This window comes from Thamnophis elegans, chromosome 1, assembly GCF_009769535.1.
Source record: "Thamnophis elegans isolate rThaEle1 chromosome 1, rThaEle1.pri, whole genome shotgun sequence".
Lineage (NCBI taxonomy): Eukaryota > Metazoa > Chordata > Lepidosauria > Squamata > Colubridae > Thamnophis > Thamnophis elegans.
The window spans coordinates 25083350-25104433 of NC_045541.1; the positions used below are offsets into that span (position 1 = coordinate 25083350).

Sequence of the window (21084 nt, forward strand, 5' to 3'; positions counted from 1 at the left end):
GGTCTCTCAAGTACTCAGATCCACTACCATGGAGTGCTTTAAAGGTGGTCATCAGTACCCTGAAGCGCACCCGGAGACCAACAGGTAGCCAGTGCAGCTCGCGGAGGACAGGTGTAACGTGGGCGAACCGCGGTGCGCCCACTATCACTCGCGCGGCTGCATTCTGGACTAGCTGCAGTCGCCGGATGCACTTCAAGGGCAACCCCATGTAGAGCCCATTGCAGTATTCCAGTCTAGAGATCACAAGGGCTCGAGTGACTGTTGTGAGAGCCCCCCGGTCTAGGTAGGGCCGCAACTGGCGGACCAGGCGAACCTGGGCAAATGCCCCCCTGGTCACAGCTGACAGCTGGTGATCAAAAGTCAGCTGTGGGTCCAGGAGGACTCCTAAGTTGCGGACCCTATCTGAGGGGTATAAAATTTGACCCCCCAGCCTAAGCGTTGGTATATTAGCCAAATTATTGGGGGGGAAGCACAACAGCCACTCGGTCTTGTCCGGGTTGAGTACCAGTTTGTTAGCACTCATCCAGTTCTTAACGGCCTCCAGACCCCGGTTCATCACGTCCACCGCTTCATTGAGTTGGCACGGGGCGGACAGATACAATTGCGTATCGTCCGCATATTGGTGGTATTTTATCCCGTGCCTCCGAATGATCTCGCCCAGCGGTTTCATGTATATGTTAAATAGTAGGGGGGATAAGACCGAACCCTGTGGCACCCCACACGTTAGGGGCCTCAGGGACGATCTCTGCCCCCCGACCAACACCGACTGCGACCTGTCCGAGAGGTAGGAGGAGAACCACCGCAAAACAGTGCCTCCCACTCCCACCTCCCGCAGTCGTCGCAGAAGGATACCATGGTCGATGGTATCGAAAGCCGCTGAGAGGTCAAGGAGAACCAGGATGGACGCATAGCCTCCATCTCTGGCCCTCCAGAGATCATCGGTCAATGCGACCAAAGCGGTTTCTGTGCTGTAACCAGGTCTGAAGCCGGACTGGAAGGGGTCAAGATAGCTAGCTTCCTCCAAGGCCCGTTGGAGCTGAAAGGCCACCACCTTCTCGACAACCTTCCCGATAAAGGGAAGGTTGGAGACAGGACGAAAGTTGTTTAAAATGGCTGGATCTAACGATGGTTTCTTCAGGAGGGGTCTCACCACCGCCGTTTTAAGTACGGCGGGGAAGTGCCCCTCCCGAAGGGAGGCGGTGACAACCGCCTGGATCCAGCCATGTGTCACCTCCCTGCTGTTGGCAACCAGCCAGGAGGGACACGGGTCCAGAATACAAGTGGAGGCACTTACAGCTCGAATGGCCCTGTCCACATCCCCAGAGGCAACGTCCTGGAACTCAACCCAGAACTGGTGTGGCAAGTGATCCTCCTGTGTCTCAGCTGGATCTACTGCGGTGGAGTCCAAGTCCGATCGAAACCGAGCTACTTTGTCCGCCAAGAATTGAGCATAATCCTCAGCCCTACCCTGCAAGGGGTCTCCCGCATCCCTCCTATTGAGGAGGGAGCGGGTTATCCTAAACAGGGCGGCTGGGCGTGACTCGGCGGACGCAACCAAGGCTGAAATATATGATCTTTTTGCAGTTCTTAGTGCTCGGACATAGTCCTTGGTGCAGGTAGTTAAGAGTGCTCGGTTCGCCTCGGACCTATCGGACCTCCACTGGTGCTCTAGGCACCTCCTCCGGCGTTTCTTCTCCCGGAGCTCCTCGGTAAACCAGGGAGGTCTCCGGGATCCACTGACCCGGAGGGGCCGTAGTGGCGCAATCCGGTCGAGAGACTCCGACGCCGCCGAGTACCAGGCGGCAGCCAGAGTCTCCGCCGAACTGTGGGCGAGAGTATCAGGAATAACCCCAAGCTCCGTCTGGAACCTCAACGGGTCCATGAGTCGCCTGGGGCGGAACCATCTGGTCGGTTCCTCCTCCCTACGGTGGGGGTTTGGCCTCCGGAAGTCAAGCCTCAGTAGGCAGTGGTCTGACCACGACAGGGGTAGGATCTCATTACCCCTCAGACCAAGATCACACATCCACTGCTCCGAGAGAAATACGAGGTCGAGCATGTGACCCGCTGCGTGGGTTGGGCCCCGAATTACTTGGGTCAAGCCCATGGCTGTCATGGAAGCCATGAACTCCTGCGCCCCATCAGAGCGTTCACCGAGCGATGGCAGATTGAAATCCCCCAGAACTATAAGCCTGGGGAACTCAACTGCCAGCTCGGCTACTGACTCGAGGAGCGAGGGGAGGGATGCTGCAACGCAGTTGGGAGGCAGGTACGTTAGCAGCAAACCCACTTGACCCTTGAGGTCCAACTTTATCAGCAGAGACTCACACCCGACAAGCTCCGGAGCAGGGACCCTACGAGGTAACAGAGACTCCCGGATTACAATAGCCACACCGCCACCCCTTCCCTGGGCTCTCGGCTGATGAAGCACCTGAAATCCCTCTGGGCACATCTCTACAAGGGGGACTCCTCCTTCTGTGCCCAGCCAGGTTTCAGTAATACATGCCAGGTCTGCCCTCTCGTCAACAATTAAGTCCCGGACGAGGGGAGCTTTGTGAACAACAGACCTGGCATTTAGCGACAACAGCCTGAGACCAGGGTCCTGACTACTCGCGCCATCTGGTCTTGGAGTGGGACTCCTAGGGCCGGAAGGAGGGATCTCTGTGATGTAGCGAACCCTCCTTCCCCGGTAATGGCCAGCCCTAAGGTCCCCGCCATATCTGCCTCTCCCTATCACGACCGCTATGCTCCGACCCACTCCCATGTCCATGGTCCCCCCAACCACCCCGGTACCCCCCGCCTTCCCCAGCAGGTCCTCCGAGTCACACATTCTCAGTTATCCACACTAACAGTTCCCACGTAAAATATTAAAACATATAAAATACAAAGGTAACAATTACTAAAAGTGGGCCATTCATTCAATTCCAGCCAACTCCCATACACTCAACATACCAATTTAAAAAATTGCGCAAGAGAGGAGAAACTTAATGTTTTTGAACTTCTCCTCTGTGGAGTCCAGCAAAAGGGGGCAAAGCCCAAGAGTTTAAAAAGTTTGAAATAGTTAGAGGGTTAGTGTCAGTTGAGAGAAGGTGCCAAGCAGGCCCCCTGTCCATGTCCTATTCGTCCCCTGCCTTCTTCTTTCTGCAAAATTAAAGTGCAGGATGGTATACAGGAAAATGGCTGGGAGTCTCAGCAAGGCCGGAGGTGAATTCAAATATCCCAGCTTATTCCAAAATGTTGGTCTTGAGGGTAAAGGTGGGGGTAAAGCCGGTCGAAAGGCAAGGACAGTCAAGCGTCTAAAATGGGGGCTCCTAAAGCAGCCACGGATAGCAGCGGCAACAGCAACATGAGCCGAAAGGAATTCTGGAGGTTGAAGTCCACAAGTCATAAAGGGGCCATAGTTCCCCACCTCTACTTTACAGACATATCCATGTAGTTTATTAAGGAAATATAAAAATGCTTGCTACTGCCTTCTCTCGGGATATTTTTTCAACATCCCCATCTAGCCAATAAAAGTATATAAACTATTTCAAAATGTGGAAGTTATTTAGAAAAGAAATGAGACAAAGTTCATATGCTGGGTCGTTCATCTAGTGGATGCCGGAAACCGGGCCACGCAAATAAGCAAAGCCCCATCCAAGAGATGCAGGGAATACTTGAAACCACACCCACCCCGGTCCACGAAAGAACCTCTCTCCACAGAACTGGTTCCTGGTGTCCAAAAGGTTGTGGGCCACTGATCTAGAGACTCGAAAGCAGCCAAGATCACCTGGAAAGCCTACTATAGATGTTGCCCATCTGATTCTCCTGCAACCACATATTGAAAGTTTGACACGGGCTTTGCTGTGGTTCCCCAAAAGATGGGATCAAGAAGCAAAGCCCAGTGGAGGGCAAACTATGGTTTGTTCACGCCATACAGAAAATGAACAGCTTAGTATATTATGGAGCTTTAAGACACCCGGAAAGCTAAACACACTAAACCCAGAATAATCCTACTGTAGTGCTTTTAGTATAAATGTTCTTGAATGAAGATTAGAAGCCTAATTCTAGTTGATTTTTACAAAGAGCAGCAGAAAATTGCCTCAGGCTGCAGCAGATGTGGGTTGAGCCCTGCAACTGGCTATTTGTTTGAAACACCTTCCTATTCCATTCAAGTTTATTATCACTTGTCTCTACCGCTCCAAATTGCACATTGTGCGGAAAAAAAGAAAGATCTCTATGTATTTGCATCAGTGCATTAAAAAAATAATACCCCAAATAAATAATAAGGCTGCTTCATACTGATGGCTTGCTACACTGAACACTCTTGAGTTACATTACAAGTAGCCAGTATTTGGATGCGTGAATCAGGACTAAGAGGGATGAGTTTCCATAATATATCCACAAAACTGCTCAATTTGTCCTCCTTTCAATTCCATGTCAATGTCACCACGATGTTTGACAATGACAGAGCAGGTGCTGAGCAGCTGCTGCTTAGTCCCTAAACTTGAAAACTCTCTGCTTAGCATGTGTCTCCATCTGCTTCCAATTCCTGACATAAGTTCTATACGCTAATTCTTGCATATTAATTAAGCTTTTCTTTTTAAATAAATAAATAAAAACGAGAATTTCTTCCCCAAACTGACAATGAACTAAGCTTCCCGGCCTAAAAAGATTGAATCAGTTTTGCAATAAAGGATGTCCCTGTTGAAGGACTGTAAATCATTCCTGTTCTTACTGGAACAGTGAAAAACAAGGTCACAACTTGCCTTTTTACCTGTGTGTGTTTTTAACCATCTCGTGTTGAACCTGAACTATTAGAAACAGCAGCCTTGACATGAACAAAGAATGTTTACTTTAAAAAAAGAAGAGGAAAAAGGCAAGCATCTTAATCTTGCCTTTAAGCTACTCCCTACATTTTTCCTAATTTCTTGGAGTGACAGGGCCCAGCATAGCTACTCAGCACTGAAGGAACTGTACTTAAATATTTATTCACCTATGACCCATCTGAAGTGAATTTTCAAAAGCAACTAACCCCAGATTAAAATTTTGCCTTGGAGGCTAAATAAATAAATAAATGGTGCAGTGGGATTGCATTTCGATTATATAAACCCTGAGCTGCCTCAAGACCATTGAGGGCAGAGAAGAGAACTTCCTTGCCCTGCCTGTTGCAAGTTGTTATTTGTATATCAAGGCAGCAATCCTTCACTCTGCTGCGCTTGAAGCTTGTCTTGAGATGAAAATAGCAGCTTCTGAAAGGGCACCTCTTGACAGGAGTTAGCAAGGGGGAAGAAAGAGTCGAGCAGCTATCTACATAACAAAATGGGCACATCAACTAGACTGAAGCAGCTAACCTCTTGCCTGCTTTGACCTTGTTTGTAGCATAACTCTCTGCTATAAAGCTGGAGCATGCTTCGAAATAACTCTGCAATATCACAAGCCATACTATCACCACGTCTTTCTCGGTTAATTTATCTAGCAATTGGGGTTTAAATAAAATTCCTGCGGGAGAAATCATTTCAAATCAATGACGTGAAGCAAGCCCAAACAATAGGGGCCCATTGTATTTTTATTTTATTTTTATAAACACCCTTCTCTTGTTTTTCACCTGAAAAACAGAGTTCGGATTTTTTTTTTTGTTATCCGTCTTGGACCACAGATGATTTTGCTCTGGCTTATACAACGCACAAACCTGTAGCTTTCAATCTTTAGCTGTGCCAAGCTCTTTTTCTGGATCAAGGGAGAGCAAATCTCATTGATAGGGTGCTTAATTGGGTACTAATCTAAGGTGCACCTAATCCTACTGCTGGCCTTTTATTAGTCATGCCACTTTACATGTGAGAAATGTATTTTTAAAAGCTGTGACGATGAGCTTCCAGTCGTATGGCCCTTTGCCTGCAATCTAGGAAGGTGCAGCCTTTACAGGATCTGTCGCCTCTGGGTGTAACTATGGGGCCAATATCTCATTTTTGCTCCTTCAAATCCTCTGAAGAGGCCAAAGGCTTGAGATGGTTTACAAATGCTAATGACTTCCACAGGTCAACTCTTTTTTTTTTTTTTTTTTTAAGCAACAGAAGCATTTTAAAGACGGGCCAGCAATATAATATCCTTTTCAAATGTCCTTTATGGAACCAAATCATGAGCCTTTATTCGCTGGGATTTGAATTCTCCGGAAAAAGAAGAAAAATATGCATATCAGTTCAGCTCTTTCTTCCTCTTTTATCCAGATATGTATTTGCTCCTGCTTCCATTCTCTCAAATGCAGGCCACTACTTGACAAGACTCACAAAACATCTGCAATTTGTTTTTATATGCAGATGAATTCTGAAGTTAATTTCTTAAGAAGCGAAGGGAAAAGGGAGCGGCAAGGCTCTTCATTATTCAAAAATCTGACAGGAGCCTTTTCAGCTATAGGTCCCCGGGGCTTAAAAGTACCTCACTTCCAATATCATTTTAGCCTTCTCTTTTCAAGAAACGGCATTTGCTGGCCACAGAAGGGTTGTATTAATATCCTATAGAAAAGAAGTTTACGCTGAGCACAATAGACTTGAGCACAACACTTTCCCTCCGCAAAGCCAGCCAGTAAAAAGTCGCAGCAAAAAGCAATAGTGCAGGATAAAAATCCCTTAGCTTCACTCAGGGAAAAGATCAGCTCATTACGGCTATGTTTCATGCTGTGAACCACATAGGTGATGGCCTATATCTTAGCTACTCAATCTTTGCAGACATTAAAGGAAGCCTACGGGCTACCTAGAGAGAACAGAGAACACCTTGCTTCTAGGAAACACTCATGCTTCATCATTATAGGCTACTCCATGTTCACAGCTGGAATACACATGCAGTGTCATTCATACGGATGCCATTAAGCTGTGCCTCAGAAAGAAGGTGCAGGAAGAGTGAACAGGCCAAAATCCCAACTTAGATTAAATGGTAAGTACAATGCCATCTGCAGAGGGGAGCACAGAAGGACAATACTATGCAACATCTGCAGGTTTGATAAACACTGCAAATGAATGCTGGATCAAGAGGCAGTCGTGGATGAAGACTATTAGCTCATCAGTTTAGGCAGAAGTAAAATGCAACATACAGTAATTAAATAATGCAAATAGAAGCTTGGCTGTTTGCTACTAGCAGCTGTCATAAGATGTTAAAGTGATCGTGTTCTGCTTGAAAGCTACTTTTATATATACTGGTTTTTATGCAGCCATTACTTGGGCATATATGTATCATTTCAATGCATTAGAAATTAAGCGATGATGACTCCTTTAGGAAGCAAGATTCAGATTTAGATAGAAAATGTTACTTATGTTTTGCCCTTTATACAGCAAAACAGTCATTTAGACATGAATGCAAATGGTTCCCAGTGCAATTCCTATGCCTCTCCCACCTGATTCCATCTACAATCATTACTTTTATGGATTGCATTATATTAATGGGAAGAAAAATCTGAACCTCCTTCCTGTGCTGTACTAATTATACAGCCATGCTCTAATCTCAATATATCTTACAGCAACAAGATTTGTCATTTCCGTAACAGAATCCAATGCCTGAAACATATCCATTTGCTTCTGAAAATATGCAATCCATGAAGCAGCCTGAAGGCACACATTGTTAAAGCAAAGCAGATCACAGTCTGTTCAGTTTCTTACGTGGAGATCCCAGATTCTCCCCCAATCAGATGCTCTGTACTTCTCGAAGGAAAAGTGGGACATGAGTGTAATAACTACTGGTATTTTTTTAAAAAAAAAACACATCCCAATTGACCTTAATATTATGACAGTTTCACAATACAGTGATTCAGAATTAAGCTACAGGGTTGAGAGATCTGATATGCCTCCATAGCAGAGGCATCAATGTAGATGAAAGTGATTAGAATCATGCTATTTCTTTCCATGGGATTGCAGGGGATTTGTGCTTTTTAACTTTGGCAAGAGCTCCAATTGTATTTTGATGTTTTGGGTTTAAGACCTAGTACATCTTTCATTAAGCCCTTTGAGTTTTGTAGATTTTATCTATGATTCATTTAAGTCTTTTTTTTTCAGTTGGTTAGCCAAGAGATAAATAAATATGCTAAAATTCTATCAACATGTGTAGCAATCCAGATTCAAAAAGGAAAATATTTTTGGAAGAGCATTCATGTTTCCCTTTCCTATATTTCTTTGTGAATAGTTCCACATAATTTTAAATACGGATCTCTGTGAAGCCCTAATATATATATATATGGCTAGCTGTAAGACAAGACCCAGAGAATAATGGCGTTTACTCTAGATTGCAATCCAACATCGTCTTATCTGAGAATAAGCTCCAGATTATTGCGTTGAAATTTATCATATGCCAAATTAATTTAGATGGATAATACCTTATCTTCAATGCAAATTTAAGAATAATTTACTTAGACTTTAATAAAGCATTATAATAAGGTTGCTTTATTTCTCAAAGTTTTCACTTATACTTCCCAACAGTTTTAAATGAAATCAGTTTTAAAAGACATGTCTAACAAAACATGGTCACTTATACAGTTCAAAGCAGGAAAATGTGATAATTCTACCATATGGAGTGCAAGTGTAGCTTAAGACATTTCTTAGATTCAAGGTTTTGTTGGATTTTCTGATTCCATTTTTAAACAAAAACTATATACTGTACAACAGTACTTACCGGTGTGTTGGATTGTTCAGTTAGCTTCTGCTCCCACATTCTCAAGCGTTTTTCCCTTTCCTTGAGTTCCTGTTCCTTAAAGCTCAGATCACGTTCCAATCTCTTCAGCCTTTCTAAGGTGGCCTCGATTTCACATCTAAATAGAGAGAAATCTGTTAAACTGTACCTTCCCTTGGCAGGAACAAATTGTTCACAAATATTTTCCATATGAATGTTAATGAAACGTGAAAGAGTGAAAAGTATAGTGCAGTTTCATGTAGGACATTTAATTAGCAGAGTAGAGATTTGTTTGAACCCTAAACCAAAAGAAGAGGCCCTCTTTTTGAAGCCTGATGCAAGTTGAAGCTTGCCAAGGGCTCCATGTGTTGCTACTTCAATCATCCAGCTCAGACACCTTCTCAAGCCCCCTTTTCCACTCACTATGTCCCAGCTTCGACTCATCAAAGAAAAAGAAAGGGTCAAGTGTTTCTGAAAGTAACCAAGAGGGTCTCTTCTTCAAACATAGGGGAGCATCATTCTGAAGAATTAAGTCCTTGAATTTGTCATTTGTTCTCTTCATATTTTAATATGAAACAATGAGATTGAGTCAACATATAAGTACAATTAAGTGTGCCATTTGAGAACAATATCTGGAAATGCCCCAATATGACTAGAAATCTTCATCCAGTCCAATAAAGACTTTTTGTTGGAAAAGGAGGGAAAATTCTACTTTAAGACTGAAGCAGAAAAATATGATTTAAGATACTTTCCTACAGGCTTGGACCAAAGCTATTTTTTATTATGCGATTTATTTACAAGTATTTATGAATCATGTAGACATGCCCTTTAAAAATAATTAATGCGACATCTCCGGATGTGAAGATGAGCTGAAAGTGAATTCTAGTCTTTTCCACTGCTTTGAAATACACTTTCCAATGAGTCTCACTAACACAATATTTTTTGCTTCTATATAAAATCAGTAGCATATCTGAGGAAAATGTTTCATTCCTAGCTTCTTTTTTTTTCCTACTGGATTACTTTTCTTTTTTTCATTAGGAAAAAGATTCTTCCACTCTTGAAGTCTGAAGAGTGACGATCCATTTTCCAGGCTTGGAAATGTATCCATCTCAGTCCCACTGTATTTTGCTGCAAGAGTGGCAAAGTTTTTAAAGGCCTATGATGTATAAGCTAACTTAAATTACTTTAGGTAGCAGATCATAGAACATAGAATAATAGGGTTGGCAGGGACCTTGGAAGTCTGCTAATCCAGCCTGGTTTAATAGATCATAGATCTATTAATAGTATTAATCTATTAATGCTATCTATTAAACCAAGGCACTTAGCAAGATAGCATCCTTAGATTATACAAGGTTTCATTCAGAGGTGGGTTGCTACTGGTTTGCACTGGTTCAGGTGAACTAGTAGTGGTATTTTGGCCTTGCTCGCAGAACCAGCATCGACCCAGGCTGGCCACGTTCCCGAACCAGTTCCCCAGTCGCCACTGCCGTTGCCAGCATGGTTTTTGAATATTTTTTCATGTTTTGTGCATGCGCAGAATAATTTAGTCAACTGCGCATGCACGCACAGTGAAGCGTGCAGCGAAGCGCGCACGAAGCAAGCCAGCAGCAGCACCGACAGCAAACTTCCCTGGTTTCATTGGTATAGTGGCTTAAACTTAGTTTAACAGATCAGCTATTACCATTTGAATTTTAAAGAAACAGAATTCCTACTGCATTTGAAATAAACGTAATTAACATATTAATTATCCATAACATGTCAACATCCCAGAAAATTGTATGCATGATGATCGAGGTAACTTTTAAGTTGAACTGAGGAAGGAGTTTTACAGCATAATTGTATATTCACAAGTCAGCCCCAAATATACTGACTCATTCTCCGTACAAGTAAACCTTACTGATCATGGTGTTATTTTTAAAGGTTGCTCAGAGCTGTTTTTGATTGGGTGACCTTAGAAACTGACTAACTAACTAAATGCAGACTTGCACTGTAAAATTGTTTTATTGAGAAGAATAAACTTGAAGGTACAAAAAAAATTTGGAGAATCATTGATTTCCTCTAAAATATGAAGGATGGAGCATAAGCTTCGTATTATGTTATTTCCATCGCTCAGCTTTACCGTTAGGTAGTTAAGACCTTTTGCTAGGTTTTCCTTAAATTAACCAAAATGGTTTCTATTCCTGATTTAAAGCATCGTTTTCCTCTCACTTAAAACTCTTCAAGGTTCAAGCACGGGGATTTTTTTTTGTTTTGTTTTCTTGCTTTTGTCTGATTAGAAAAAGATCCTTGGAACTGTGATCCAAGGGTCCCTGTGAATCTTACTACCAATTCTTTTGCCTAAATTGCATGCCTGACCCCAAAATGACCCCTAACTGTCAACTGGTGTGGCCTAAGGCAAATAATTGTCAGGGATGCTTGGAGTACAACAGGGCCCTAGGAATAAGACGACCCAAGACTCAATTTTTGCCAAATAATATAATCTATTTAATAATTGGTGGTACAGCCTTGATCCAAATCCAGTTTTGCAGGCTTAACCAGACACAATGAGAAACATAAAACTGATGATTTGCATTTCTTTGTCACTTTTTGGACAATGTATGGGAAACGTCTGAAGCCACAATGCCAATGAAACCCTGTATAATCTAAGGATGCTATCTTATTGTTTGTTTGAATCAGACATCACGCTAAACCATCTTTGTTTTAATTCAAACCTGCAGGATACATTGGCACAGAGAGAATCTTAAATTAAAAAAAAACATTTGCACTGCTTATTTGTTTATTTTAAAATGTATCCATCTGTTTAAAATCTTTGTCCTTAATAATGTCACAATTATATTACATATGTATTATAATTATCTCTCTTCATTAGACAACAAAGCACTTTGTAGAAGAAGGTTAGATTTGCTAAAAGGCTGCAGTCTTTTAAAATATATATAATAAAAGTGTAATAAAACAATACTTCTATACATTGCTCAATTAATATATCTTATTCTACAAAATTATTAATTTACATTGAGCATTGGTGATCATGCATGTTCTATCTATTTTAGTGCTCTTAAACATTAACATTGCCTGGAATAAAGTGTAATAATAGCTTCATTAATAATTTCAGGGAAATTATTTTAAATTGAATTAGCATATTCAAAATAGACAGTATCTAATTGTGCCCTTCGGTAAACAGAAGGACCCAGCTAGTTTAAATCAGCAGTGTCCAATCCTGGCAACTTTAAGATCTGTGGACTTCAGCTCCCAGAATTCCCCAGCCAGTCAAACTGAGATGAGTGGAAGGAATTCCACCAATTATCCCTGTGCTACATTTTATAATGTTCTGGAGGCTTCCTATAGTTACTGGAGCCATCTTGGTAACATTTTCAACCAAAAAATAAACCAGGAGAAAATCCTAGTTTCCTAAAGTATATTAAATGTATTATATCTGTGGTCAATAGTGTTTTTAACAATGTCCATTAAAGCAACTTGGGCCTTGGTTTTTAATGTGTTTCTTCCAAGATTAGGAAGCTCATTACAATGTACTAGTTTTTGGTAACTGAACTATTTTATGAAACAGGATAGGCTATCCAAACATAACTAATAGAACATGGCACAATTCCTCTTTTGCCCAAGTTTTATTTTATTTCTCCTCTTTATTATTTACACCTAAGTTTCTAAATACAATAAGATTTAATTGTCTCTGCAATAGATATGCACAGGTTTAGACCCTGGAGTACATATGTCTTCCAGAAATACTTGGGTGTGACTCCTAGAGATCTCAAAAATTGTTACCAAGACTGTACTTTTAAAAATATATTTATATACTTGCATTGACCTATGCAACAGCGTTATAATGTGTTAATCCCTCACAAATCTAAACAATCATCCTTTTTTAAAAACAAAAGACAGGCACTACCATGTTTTCCTGAAAATAAGACAGAGTCTTATTTTCTTTTGACCCCTGAAACAAACATTTGACCTTATTTTCGGGGAGGTCTTATTATTTTTGAGGTGCAAGAGGCTGCAAGCATGGTCACCTCATGGCTGCTGCTGTGTTGCAATATTTTCAGGGAAGGCTTATTTAGTGCATGCGCTCAAAAGCCCAACTGGGCTGATTATCCAGGGTGGTCTTATTTTCAGGGAAAAAGTGTAGCTAGCTAATTCAAGTTCTTTATAACATTAGAAACCATTACCCATTTAGCAACCTTTAAAAAGGCATACAGGTTGCCTGGCTTCAATTGGAAAACCTAAACATATCAGGAAATTCTGTAATTCTAAATACACTTCGTAGAAAATAAGTGGGACTGCTCTTGAGTACATACATGTGTTTAATATTCTATGGGAAAGGATTCATCATGAAGAATTATAGTAAGCTTGAAGCTTTATTTCCAGTGCAGTTTGCAGTTTGCACCAGTAGATGGCACAATACATCCTGGTCTTCAGAGGGCTGTGCTAGTGTGGATTATTGCCACACTGCTGAGTCAGTGCAAGAAGAATGTCAGTTCTAAAACAAGCTATTTATACTTGCATCATGTGACTTGGCTCAAACCTCCCATCTGTGCTCACATTTTCCATCCCTGCAGTAAAATTCTCTTGCTTGTTATCAGTTCACCACTATTTCTTCCCCTTAAAGTTTAGAAGGTGTTGTATTGGCAAATCCTTATTCATCCTGGGATTTTAAATATTATTTACATGCTGAGATCTCTCTAATCTTTCTTGCGTGGGCTATCTTTGCCAGTCTACAAATGAGCAGGCATATAACCATCAAGTAGACTACTGAATTGTGCTCTGCATTACCTGGAGAATGGCCAAGGTTTCTTAATTTAGCCTACAGCAAAATTTGTTGTTATTATCCTCTTCTTGTACAAATCCTTTTTGATCTGCCTTCACAGCATTCCAAGCAGAACTGTTTAAAATGTATCTATATATTTTACTTCTGTATTTATGCACACACACATCTGATTGGAGTGGTTTAAAAACTGGACATAAAACTACCTCTCTGGAGTAAGCCCAGCTGATTATCACAGGATTTATGTCTGGGAAAAAAAACATGCTGAAATCTATCCAGTAAGGAAAAACATTTAGCACAGAAGATACCAGAAATGAAGGATATTAATAGTGGCTGGAAAGTTTGACATATTTAGAGAAGACTCGCCTAGATCAGTGGAAACAACAATGTCAAGACTAATTTAAATAAACTGGATCCCACCCAATCTCTTTCAATTTAGTAACCACTTGCACACATAATCATATAGCTGTGTAACCTGGGAAAGAACAACAAGAACAAGAGATACCAAAAACCAAGATACATACTGCTTCATAAATCCAGCCTAGACAATTCTCTGGGGAACTTTTCAAAGATCAGTGAAAAACAGAGGACAGTTTTGCAATAACATATCTATGAAAATGACCAGATAATGACTGCAAAATTTTAAGATGGCAAATATTACATCTGCTTACTCCATGCTGATTACCCTGCTTTTCTGGATCTGGATGACTAATAAATTATGGATAAGACATTTTCCCCCAAATTTTGCAACTTAGTTCTGGTCCTTTGATTCATAGCTGTTTGCTATCCCTTACTCTCATTCCTAATTCTTACAAATTTAATTTGGGGAGGGGGGCTGATTTGGCCATTTTGCTGTACATCTTATTTAAACCAACTCACTGTTTCTAAATATAGCAAACACAATTTGCAAACTTGTTTCTGATCATCATTATGCAGAAAAAGTACTAACATGGAGCACAATTGTGTGGGAAACACATTTTTTCCCACCTGACAGTGAAACAATGATGGCTGTGGGCGTGGGTTGCACAATTTTGAAAATTCAAACACTGGATGTCTAATTTTGGCTATGTATTTTTCTGGGGAAATACTTCATTTCTCCCTACAGGTAATGTCATAATTATGGGTGGGAATTACGAGGACTCACCGCCATTCTGCCTTGTTATGCAGGAATGAATTGCATTGGTCTGGAAGGTTGCTATCATTTGACATGGAGTCCAAAATTGAAATGATCTGCTTGAAAGAAGGTCTCTTCTGAAGACACACAAAGCAAAGCGTACATCATTATGCACATTATTACACACATACATTCTGTAAAGCTTCATTTTAATATTACACCATTTGCAGAATTAATAACATTTTCCACTGAAAGCAGCAAGTCTGAAACTGCAATGGAACTCATACTGGGATGCTGACTAGATAATTATTAGGTAAACAACACAGAGCTGTAAATTATTATAGCTATAAATGCAGAACTTGCTGCTTTTAAATTTCAATAGAAAAATATCTTAAAATTGTAATGTAACAAGATGTTGACCTGAATGGACCTTCTAGATTACTCATGTAAAATAATACAATAAAAGAGTTACAGTATCCTTAATCCACTTTGTAATTTTTATCAACTGGGTAGAATCAAAAATCTATCTTTGTTTCCTGTTCTCAGTGACGGCTCTGTAAAGTTTGTAATCTTTCAGGTAGATGTGCAATAGAAATATACTGCATACCTTCTTGAACTTACTGATCTTAGCATGGTTGCACCGCACCTGCAGGAAATGGATCTGTAGACAATGTTGCGTTTTCCTAGCCAGGGATGCAACGCAAATATAAACAGAAGGATATCTTGGATCAGGGTTTCTAGGATTGTTGTTGCTGTTCAGTCACTAAGTTGATTCTGATTCTTCCTAAGCCCATGGACCACAGCATGCCAGACTCCCCTGACCTCCATTGTCTCCCCTAGGATCTCCTGCACTTTGCATGGATGTATGGTAGGAAATTGCGTGACCCGTCAAAACCGCGGTCCACAAAAGCGCGCTCGACGAAAGCGCGCATTTGACGTCATCACAGCGCGACGAAAAAAATTAAAAATTGAAATAAAAATAAAATTAAAGCAAGCCGATTCACATAAAGGTAAGGGTTAGGTTTAGGGTTGGGGTTAGGTTAAGGGTTAGGGTTAGGTTTAGAGCATTAGGGTTACGTTTAGCGTTAGGTTAAGGGTTAGCGTTAGGTTTAGCGTTAGGTTAACGGTTAGGTTTAGTGTTAGATTTAGGGTTAGGTTAAGGGTTAGGTTTAGGGTTAGGTTTGGGGGGGTTAGGGTAAGGTTTTCGCTTTATTTTTACATTTATCGATCACAGCGCGATGTTTTCGTCACGCTGTGATGATGTCACGTACGCGCTTTTGTTGAGCACGCTTTTGTCTACCGCGGTTTTGTGGTGGAACCGGAAATTGTACCCCATTCTCCATTTATTACACCTTTCCTCCTATTTTTCACATCAAAGCAGTGTGACCTTTCCCCCGTCTAGAGATTCCATTGTATGGGTGTGGAACATCTTCTTGGAGAAAGACTATTTGACTGCTGTCCAGGCTGCTGCCTCGGGGTCTGTAATCACCATTCCACAAGGGCTATAAGTTGGACCTGTAGCCCTCAATAAACATATACAGCCCTGTTATGGGAAACAATGCTCCTGAATCAAGGTTGACCATAATTTGAAGAGAAGGGAGGAAAGCATTAAAGTTTTTGTATTTCCTATACCCCATAAAAGTGATTATGTAGATATTTTTATTTACTTGCCTCCCTGGAATTCACAGATTAGTCTTTATGTCCGTTCCAAGGTTCGGTATTGACTTTATACTCAGTTCCAAATGTTAGTCCTAGTCTATCTATAGGTAGTTGGCTTTAGGAGTTGCTCCCCTGCCCCATTATTCCGGCTTTGCAGTTGTTGCTATCTGAAGATATTTGTAAGGAAGCCTGAATGACTTGACCAATCCTTGACATTGCTTGTTTCCATATTTTTAATTGCAAAGGTACCCCTTTTATTGGAGGTCCACATAATGTAGTTATTACTTGGTTATCATGTCATGTTTTTCCAGTGATTATCCTGCTAATAAAATAGGGCAGGGCGGGGCGGGGCAGAACAGAACAGAACGGGAATAGGAATACAACTTTATTGTCACTTTAAACATACACTAATCAGCATATATTAAAAGGAAATTTCATTCCATTCAGCTTTCAAAGTATAACCATGATGCATATACTCACATGCACACACATATATGAGACAGAGAAACATCACAGTCTTGTTCGAATGTATACATATACATGGCAGGGGGAAAAGAATTCTGAGAGTTTATAAGACTGGTGGCATAAGGAACAAAGCTGTTACAGAATCTGGTAGTCCTGCTAGAGATACATCAAAACCTCCTCCCGGAGGGGAGCAATAGAAACAGACCATGAAGTGGGTGTGTGGGGTCTCTAACAATGCTTCCAGTTCTAAGCACATAGTGCTTATAAGCAGTATCCTGAATGACAGGAAACGAGCTTCCTATAATCTTCTGAGCTGTCCTTACCACTCTCTGTATCCTGCTCTTTTTCTTGAGCCAGGAAATCTATTAAGCAGAAAAATGCCAGTACAATCTTTCTGAAGCTGTGTTTCTCAACCTGGGCAACTTTAAAATGGATGGGCTTCAACTCCCAGAATTCTCCAGCCACTGTGCTGGTCCAGGGAATTCTGGGGCTTGAATTCCAGCCATCTTAAAGTTACCAAAGTTGAGAAACACTGCTCTGGAGCATGACCAGAACACCACAGAATGGAGGTGCAGCACAAAGGACGTCCTATAGCAGGGCTTTCCAAACTTTTCCCTTCATTACCCAAAAATGCTTATCAGAAAGTCCTTTCCACCCAGTCCAGGCAAAATATGTCAATTTAAATGTTCCTGTTACGATTGGGTATGGATACCCAAAGAAGGAACACTTTTACCAAATTTGAGACCATTTCCTCAGGTTTGAGAAGCACCTGCCTTAGGGAATGAAAATGGAAGGTTGGAGGTAATGGTAATTTCTTTGTTGCTAGCACTTCTTGAATATTTTTGTTCTGTTCCCTTTGATTTTATAACCTTAATCTTTTTAATACACATTCAATAAATAAGATTTCCTCCTGAATCGCTGAAATAATATTACAAGCAACTCAACTTCTTCCATTATTGGGTCCCTATTGGAATGCATCCTCCTCCATCAATGTTCAGCCATTGAATTTAATGCTTGTTTTGCTGTCGTGTTTATTTTCTAGTAGACTTTTAGTAGCCTAACTCCGAAAAAAAAAATTATGTAAGAACTGTACAAAATGAAAAAGCATACAGGCCCAGGGCTCAGGTTTCTTTTCACTATCAACTCAAAGCACCAGACACCTTATTTTGAGAGGGAGCGGAAACCAATTTTTCAGCTATATTTAGGTATATTACTGGAGGCAACAGGAAAGACTGAAGCCTCTCCCTGAAACCGCAGTACCAATAAACTCCTAAAATCTCCTTGAATCCATAGCTCTTTTAAATTAGTTTTCTTCAAATCAAGTTCACTTTGATGTTGGAGTCAGCAGGTAAATAAAAGAACCATAATGCAAAATAAATTAAGAAACTCATTCCCCACAGCAGGAAGAGGTTCAGAAGTGAGCACTCTCTATTCCCGTGATGGCATCTCTCTATGGGCATGCACGGCATCCCCAGCTGCTGTTCCTGGTTCCAGCGCATGCATGTGTACTGGCCACCTGGTGTTCAAAGACCAGCTGGCGTCTGTGCATGCGCGTGCTGGAACCTGGAAGAGAGCAGCTGGCCAGTGCGCATGCCCGTGATGGAACCCAGAAGAGCAGTTGGCCGCCACGTACATGCGCACCAGCCACCTGCTCTCTTCCAGGTTCCGGCGCTCCAGTATGCGCCCCAGTTTCAGCACTCACTGCTCTATTCAATGCATAGCAGCATCCCAATCTATTGTATCCCCACTTAGTGAAGTGGAAGGCAGGTTAATTTTCTTTTTATGTTAAAATAAGCAAAATATACTAGTGTTTTCCTTACAATTTTTCTATATTTTTATTAGAAATCTGCTATTATTTTGTGGGGTTTTTTTTAAGTTTTAAACATGCAACATAAATTGTAAAGCTAAATGGCTACTGGTGAACGCATTGTGTGGTGGAAAGAAACTAAAACACAAAGCAATTCATTAAAGCAGCTAATAATGTAATTCCAATTTTGGGGAACAAGGAGGAAAAAAAATAATGCTTGCTCTGACTGCACAGCTACATCCAATTCAGGAAGATGGATAGGGCTTCACAGAATTTATGCCCCAAAAGGTAAATTATAATTCCATCTGCATCTTACAATGAAAAAACAACTATTACATACTAGTAGGAATTTCCCATGTGGAAAAATTGATGAAATAGTCTTGTAATTTCCATTTGAGGTAACTTTTACCAGAAATTACTATTTTGGCAATTTTCCATATATAGTCCCTAGTTTTAATGATTCCGTTTTTAACAAAGTGTTTTTGGCCATTCTGGATTTGGACTTAGTATGGGTTTAAAACATTAGAAAACCTCTGTTGGTGTTTTATAAACTGATAGTGACCTTTTATGATGGCATATGATTTGATGTGTAAATCACAAACTGTTCTGATTATGTTTAGCAGGAAGAGTGTCATATTAAAACATAAAATCACCTATTGGTTGTGCAAATCATTTGTCTCCTGAAAATAATATAAAAAAACACTTTCATCAGGCTTCTGAGCTTGTTTTGCCTTAATGCAATTTTGATTCACTCACACAAGTAGAGTTTTATATGCCTGTTTGCTTAATAATTACTCCTCCATTTTTTTAATGCAGAGGCCAGAATAAAAATATTGGATCAAGCTAGAAAAGTGAAACTCTTTTTTCTTTTAAAAAAAAGTCATTAAAGGAAAAATATTTATAAAGAAGATTGAAACCTGCAATTAAAAAAGAGAGGAAGATAATTTTCCTACTGTCTGAGTCTTAACCCAATTAAATGATAAAATTTGGAAAGATTTGGCAGCTCCTACCTATTTCATATAGTATCATGACATTTTGAACATGATATAATTGCCCATGTTTTATTTCTGCAATGTGAGATGTTTGGTCTACACCAAGCACAACATACAGACATTTCCCAAAAGTGTATGAAATTTCCACTTACAGTTTGATAGTAAAATATCACTCAACATCAACTCTAAAAATCTGGGAGAATCTGGTGTAATCATAAAAATTACATAACTGTGCTAATATATGAATTTTCTATACTTTTTCAATAGAATTTTGTAATATGGGAAGTCAGGTCATCCTGAAGTCCAGTGACAAAGCAGAAGAAGATGGGGCTATGCACAGCCCAAGACAATCTTAATCGACTCAGACAAAGCAGTCATAATTTCGCCGCATTTTCTTCTGAATTTAAAGCTTCTTTTGTCACAGTGCAAAAAGTGGGATAATTGTTGAAAACTGAAAAAGTCTTAGCAAAATGCTTCTCAAAAGTGCATTGCCTCCGCGAGTCTGTTTGACAGACCCCAGACAAGGTTAAGACAAAAGGTGGAAACCAAAACGTGGATACATAATAAAGGGATGAGGCACACTCGCTCTGCATCACGTCTGTAATTATACCATTTCTGCTAAAATTACAGATGCGGCAATTAAAACGTGCATTTTAATTTGGGTGCACAAAAACAATTAGGAACAATGCTGAGGTGTCTCTCCTAGACAGATCCAAGTGATTTTCACATTATAAAGGAGAGACAATTTCTTTATTTCAAATGTCAAACAACATTTATATATATATACATATATATGTATGTATGTATGTATGTATGTATGTATGTATATGTGTGTGTGTGTGTGTGTGTGTGTGTGTGTGTGTGTGTGTTGTATTTGTGCTGATAAATAAATAAAGGGAGACTAGTATAGATCTATTTCAAGTTATTTAGCTCTCATCAGCTAGCCATACCCTTACTGGGATTAGAACCTGTGCTGTACTGCATCTTAGGCAGATGTGTTAACCATTAAGCCACAAGGTTCTTCTCCTTATCAGCTGAGCCAGGGAACATAGGTATACATTTAAAGTCACAACCTCTGGTATGCCCAAATATGGGAGGAAGTTTACTACTTCCATTCTCTGTCCATCGGCTCGTCACAAGAGACCATCCAGACAGAAACCCAATATTTTTATTGTTGTCTTTGTTACATTTGTGTTGTATTTGTGCTGATAAATAAATAAAGGGAGACTACTATAGATCTATTTCAAGCTATTTAGCTCTCATCAGCTAGCCATACCAAACTTCCTCCCATATTTGGGCATACCAGGGGTTGTGACTTTAAATGTATAAAGTCACAATGTACTTGTGACTTAATGGTTAACACATCTGCCTAAGATGCAGTACAGCACAGGTTCTAATCCCAGTAAGGATATGGCTAGCTGATGAGAGCGAAATAGCTTGAAATAGATCTATACTAGTCTCCCTTTATTTATTTATCAGCACAAATGCAATTTATACATACACTTATATATACATATATAAATTCATAGATTTTCATGGGTGTAGGTATGCTGGTCTTGTTGTATTCGGGTCTTTTCCCGTGTAAGATTGAGATTGTCTTGGCAATGTTTCGGCGAGGTCCAACTCGCCATCTTCAGGCTGG

General features: G+C 40.5%; 1 protein-coding gene across 1 annotated transcript in view; it reads right to left on the bottom strand.

Annotated features, from left to right (window-relative positions):
* LOC116507684 (mitogen-activated protein kinase kinase kinase 20-like) overlaps positions 1-21084 on the bottom strand; it is a 123828-nt gene that overhangs the window by 40467 nt on the left and 62277 nt on the right. Inside the window, 2 exon segments of the mRNA XM_032216010.1 lie at positions 8632-8767; positions 14550-14656. Coding sequence (XP_032071901.1) covers positions 8632-8767; positions 14550-14656 — 243 coding nt within the window.